This window comes from Nipponia nippon, unplaced genomic scaffold (assembly GCF_047370975.1).
Source record: "Nipponia nippon isolate SJK-2023a ecotype South Korea unplaced genomic scaffold, ASM4737097v1 scaffold_2, whole genome shotgun sequence".
NCBI classification, from domain to species: Eukaryota; Metazoa; Chordata; class Aves; order Pelecaniformes; family Threskiornithidae; genus Nipponia; species Nipponia nippon.
Genome location: NW_028262336.1, coordinates 1,572,948 through 1,578,947, shown reverse-complemented (window position 1 = coordinate 1,578,947; position 6,000 = coordinate 1,572,948). Strand labels below are relative to the sequence as shown.

At 43.4% G+C, this 6,000-nt stretch overlaps 1 protein-coding gene across 3 annotated transcripts in view; it reads right to left on the bottom strand.

The window, feature by feature from the left end:
- KPNA1 (karyopherin subunit alpha 1) overlaps positions 1–6,000 on the bottom strand; it is a 54,601-nt gene continuing 48,601 nt past the window's right edge. For all 3 annotated transcript variants that reach the window (XM_087757429.1, XM_087757431.1, XM_087757430.1), the window contains 3 exons: positions 4,826–4,953; positions 3,968–4,146; positions 1–2,518 (listed from right to left, as the gene is read on the bottom strand). In XM_087757429.1, coding sequence (XP_087613555.1) covers positions 2,331–2,518; positions 3,968–4,146; positions 4,826–4,953 — 495 coding nt within the window. In that variant the 3' untranslated portion in view covers positions 1–2,330. The remainder of the gene's footprint in view (positions 2,519–3,967; positions 4,147–4,825; positions 4,954–6,000) is intronic.

The window sequence follows — 6,000 nt, the reverse complement described above, 5'->3', positions numbered from 1 at the left end:
ATGAATATACAGAATATATGCACACACACTTTGCTCAGATTTGTTTACAAAATATGTAGCATTTTTATACCATCCAATAAGAGGTACATGATTTTAAACAAATCTTATAGAAATGACATGTTATTGGAAATTTACACGTAAAAAAATCCAGCACAAAAAAATCCAAAAGCTAAAACAAGATTTTGCTACTGATCAGTGCTTCTATCACCCTTCAAGAAAAGAGAAACACAGTTATTTATATGTGATGTAAAGGCAACATTGAGGGGTTTTTTTTGCTTTTTTTAAATTAACCACCAAATTTAACCCCCTAAAATTACAAAGAATCGAAGTCCATTTACAGATCAAGTGCAGTAAACTAAATGTTCCTTCAGCACAAAGCAGCACTAGAGAAAGTAAGGGGGAGAGGGAAGGTGGAGGAGGCCAACTGGCTTAGCTAGGGCGGCAGCAGGTGGCTTCTGCGGCGGCCACACAGGTCAGAGTCTCCATCCTGAAGCACAGACAGAACCGAAGACTGTATTTAAATAACGGTCACACAGAGCTGATGTTCGGGCCTTTGCCGAGCTTCTTTCAGCAGTTTGCCGAGCGATTTATAGATTTGCATCATTCTGTATCCAATGGGCTGGTTTTGCTTTTGCAGTGGCTTGTCACCGAGAGGAGTCAGAAGGAGGATCTTGCAGACAGCTCTGCCACTAACGTTTACCACAGGTACGCGACACCGCAGTCGTCAGTGGCGATTTTGAAATGTTAACACTGGACAAACGCGTGTTCCGAGCGTCCAAAATGGCTTGAAAGAACACACGATGCAGGGGGGAGCGGACGGCCTGGAAATCCATTGCATTTACAGAAACGGAACTGCCGCTTTCAATCAGGCGGCACGTCCCCGGGCGCGTGAAGAGCTGGGTGTCGATGTCCGCTGAACTCGGTGAGGAGCGGCTGGCCTTCGCATCAGACGTCTGCGATCCAAGCAGGTTGCGGAGCCAAGAACATGCTGCTAGCAGAAGGGCAGTCCACAGCTGCGGATGACAGCTGTCATGCAGTCAGCGATGCCTTGTAGATGTCACCTGTAGGAACCATGCGTTCCATGCTAAGTCACCTGAAGTCCCGTAAACAGCGAAAGGAAAAAATGAAACGAAAGGGCCAGGCGGATCCGGGGGTACTATTACTATCCTTTGAACGTAGTGTCATTTTAGTTGTTAAATAAGGGGCTTGACCAAAAGGACTCCGTTTTATCAGGTGAGCTGGAGAGGAAGCTCTTGTCTTGCGAGAATGAAAAGGAGATCAAACGCTCCTTGTGCTAAGTTTTACAAATTAAGATTTCTGTATTCAGAAGGTAATTTTTCAGAAGATAAATCTGTTCAAGTCACGCTGTGTAAAAAGGTAAAGAGGCAGACAAGAATTTTTCAGCCGTAACTTTAATACCAAAGACCAGACTCTGGAGCATGAAGTCAGGAAGGGCTTGATTTTTAAGGAAGGCCCGGCTGGATCATACTGTGCTGGCAAGCAGAAGTGGGGGTAGTTTCTCCGTTCTAGAAGCTGGTTTGGAAAGTCATTTCTGGGGAGGTGGTAAGAGTGACCTATTCACAGGCTCTTTTTTTGTGGATGGAGAGGGAAGACTGGGAAGGTATACAAATCTCCACAGTGGTCTGCAATCCAGCTTGGGAGCTCGCTCAGTGTTGAGAAGGGATGGGGCCAGATGTGTTCAGTATCCTTAAGAACCAGGAAACACGTCCATTGCAGCCTGTTGTTGCAGGGGACAGAGAACTTACTCCATTCTTTCTGACATGTTCTGTATGCCAATGACCCCAGCTGGCACATACAGCAAAGGAGATACATTGCATGTGAAGATTGAACGCATCTCACAACCATCCAGAGAGGCACCCAGGGAAGAGCAGGGGGAATGGATTCAGCTACGTTCTCAGAAAGTCTGAACGTCTCCCTGGACTGCAGGCACACACTGCAGCAAATACATGAGAAAGGCAGCCTTATCTTGGATGCCAGGAGTGTGAGGGCTAGTGGAGGAGGGATTATTTTCCTCTAATAGGAGCAGAGAATATCTCAAAGTATAGAAAGGTGCCTCAACTCCACGAAGACGACAGTGGAGAGGTTCAGAATCTAGAGGAGAAGGGTGATTCTGGTGACCCCTTGCCAAGGAGGGGGCATCCTGCCATGGAGAGCCAAAAGTTTTCCAGACGTATGTAAGAGCATGTGCACAAGGCAAGCGAATGAGCGCAAACAGGGTTATGGAAAACACTGAGAGAATCACTCCACGGGTGGCTTGTGGCTCGACAACAGGATTGGTTAGGTAGAGGAGCACACAGCACAGGGGCACCTCAGAGCTGGAAGCCTTCCATGGGAGCCTCACACTGCTGGAAGATGTACTGTTGCTGGTTGAGATCCACCTGTGGGGCAATGCTGCTGTCTTCATCCTCTGTTCCAAAGTAGTGCTCAATCAGATCAAAGGCCTTCTGATAAATCTCTTGATTCTCATGGCTCTGCAGGAATTCAATCTTGTCCAGGCCTGCAGAGAAAAGAAGTATGTAAAAGTTACAGCTTGGTGAAAGCATATGACCGTGATCATTTTCAGTCTGTTGTGAACATCAAGTTCCACGACAATTCTCTCCCACCTTCAGAAAGAACAGGTCCCTCTGTGGAGGCCCTTACCCTCTTGTACTCTCCCCACCCAAGGAAAAACAGGTCGAACTACAGAGTTCCCTGTAACTGGGTGGTGTGTTTCATACTTTCTGTCTGCCTCTACCCTCTCACTCAAACAATGCAGTCACAAGCTTGAATGTCTAAAGAACAAGGCCTCAAAGCCTTTTTCTGAAGAGACTTTGAGGACCATGTTTCCTGAAAGTGTGTTCACAGTGCTTTGTTTACAAGGACCATGACTACAGAATCACATAACTGCAAGTTGGAAGGGACTTCTGGTAATCATCTAATCCAATCCGCAGCCCAGGCCAACACCGGATTAGGTCAGCTGTGTCTAGCCAAGTCTTCAAAACTTCCAAGGATGGAGACTCCATCAGCTCACGTGTATCGTGTGTATATACAATGCAGTTAAACTCATGCGACCAGTTTTGGGGCAGACATCAAGCAGGTGGGCAAACTCAGGCCTTGTAGTCAGAAACAAATGAAAATACAGCAAGCTAAACTATCTTTGATACCTAGGAATGATGCTGTAATGAAATCCAAGTCTTAGCCACTCTAGTAAATCTCTAATATTGGGAATTGTAGTGGCTTTCTTGTCTGCTCCTTTTACTATGTGTGAAGACTAGAGGAAACAATTCTCTGACAGTCTATAGACAATTCCTGCAACACTGACATGAAAAAGGAAGTTAAAACCTAGAACTAGGCAAGAAAAAATCCTGTTCTGATATAACTCTTCCCTGGAAGTCAAGGTAACCGTGAAGGGAACCACGGTTCAAGAAACCATGTTCAGTGATACTGACCTCTTCTACACTGCTCTTGATAACCCATTTTTATTTTTCTTAATAAGTACTTGCCAATCGACACGGAAACTAACCTTAAGAGCAGCAGTAGCTCCGAACTGGGATGAAATGATGCTGGTACCTGCCAGAACCTCAGCACAGCAAAGGCAAACAAGGAAGCTGCTGCTGCCATAATTCTACAGGGCAGCAGAGAGGGAAAGGAAAGGTTTGAAACCCTAGCGACAGAGCAGTGTGCCTGAACTCTTATCTGCTGTGGAGGGAAGATACTGAGGCTGAATGACACCCAGAAGGCTCCCTCAGGGTCAAAAGAAATTAGGAAGATCTGTGCACGCTGTCTCCAATCTACATACAAAGATAACGTAAAAGATGGAGTACATTGGTAAATGGAGACTTGTCAAAGAACAGTTAATTTTCAGATAATAGTGAGGAGGGAATGAATAGAATTTGGTCCGCTGAAACTCTAATGGGTTCGTGATCATTGCTTTAACCCCTGCCTTCCACAGACGATTTGCTCATACCATATGCTTCTTCAATAAGAGCGCAGTAAGGATTGATGCCGGTGCCACTGCGTTTGGATTCCTGCTCTCCAAGCCTCAGGATGTTCTCCAGCCCATTCAGTGCTACTTGCACAATCTTTGAGTCCATTACTGTAAGGAGGTCGCAGAGTGGTTTGATGCATCCCAGTTCTACTAAATACCTGAAAAACATCACATGGAACCCAGTAAATTGTCTGCAAAATTAGAACTGGTGTAGCCATTTAAGCACTTAGCGTGAAGGTCTAAGAACCGAAACAATCAGATAAAATATCAACTCGACTGCAGAAACTGGAGAAATTATATACATCTATAGATAGGAAATAATAATTTAATTTTGTAATGTAAATTTATCATTCTATAACTATAATTTATAAATATTTATTAATATAACCTATACTAATCTCATGTCTTTATAATTTTATTATTTTATTTTATACAAAATTGCATATAAGCACAATGTACCGGTATAAGTTAAACAGGAAAAACAACGCACACAACGCCCTTGTCTGAGGGGCTGAGCTATTCCTCTCCAGGCTGCTAATGCACTTTGTTACATTCTACAATGACCACTACGAAATGAGTTTAAAGGTTGCATTTAGTTTTTTCACGTTGAAAGCAATGGTTCAATTAACGAAATAAGTATTACAGCTGAAATACTTATGGGATCTCTCCCTAAAGGAATGAATGCCTCATTCGCAACTCAATACAAAGACGTGGTCTCTCTGGCTACAAACACTGGAAGCATACAGAAAGGTTTTCCAGTTTCTAGGTTATTAATTTGATTTCTTGCAAAAACACTGATTCACTCAATTGCACTGAAAGATTTGAACTATTTCGTACTTGATCTGTTCAGCAGAGCCTCCAGATGTTGCATTTGTGATTGCCCAAGCAGCTTCCTTCCTTGTCCGAAACTCAGCCGTTTGCAAAATATTTATAAGAGCTGGAAAGATATGGGCATCTATGACTGTCTGCAAAAAGAAATAACATGTCAGGGTTATAATAAAAATTAGAAATAACTTCCTTGTCCTGAGCTAGTTAATGTCTATGCTCAGGACAACACATTAAACAATGAGAAGTTAACTTATTGAGGGGCAAAAATCAGTTTTCAGCTTTATGTTCACACCCTAGATATTGCCGGGGTCTGTGCTTATCCCAAAAGAATTCAAAACACGGTCGGATGGAAGCGACCACCGTATCTAATGTGTTACTTAATCAGACCTTGACAGCAAAAGAATGCCATACTTCCCTTATTTTTCCAGGTAGCGAACCACTCAGCTATTCAGTCAGTAAACCACTAAGTCAGTAAGATCCCCTAAACAGAGAAAAAAAACTTCATAAGCCTGTGTGTCATACGACATTTCCACTGGGTGAGACAACAGAGGAAAGAGAGAACGGATTGGAAGAAGTCCTCAAAAAAAGCAAGCGCCGATATATTCTTTCCTGGTGAAAAAACAAAGCGGCGGATGGTTCGGTAGTATGGTTAACTGCTTCGCTCACCAAAGTGATGCAAGTCAAATGAGTATTGAGTCAGCAGCTCCAAGGTTCTAGTAACTTCCGCTGGAAAGAGTCTTTTGCAATAAGACACGAAACCAGTTTAGTTACAGGTGTACGACAAGGACCTGAAATGCTTTCAGAAGGATCATTCAAAGAAGCAAGAGCTTAGGATTACATTTTTAAACTACCATTTTACAAATATAAGTCATCACGGAACTGGTAAAGGCAAATTCAAAGAAAGTCAAAGAGATCCTTCTCAAGGAGCTCCGCAGAAGAAAACTACCAGGTTACATACAGCAAAAAGCTATAGTCGGTTCACGGTGTGGATGGTTCCCCAGTGAATTTAAAAAAAAAAAAACAAAAAAAAACCCCATTTGATACTTCTTTTACCCTTCCTGTTTGCCTGGGCATCCACACTGCACCTACTCTGTAAATCTATACCACCTATCAGTGGCATCAGAAGTCCCATGAACACTGTCTCCTTTACCACAGCATCGGCACTTCTAGTACAGCAATCCGGG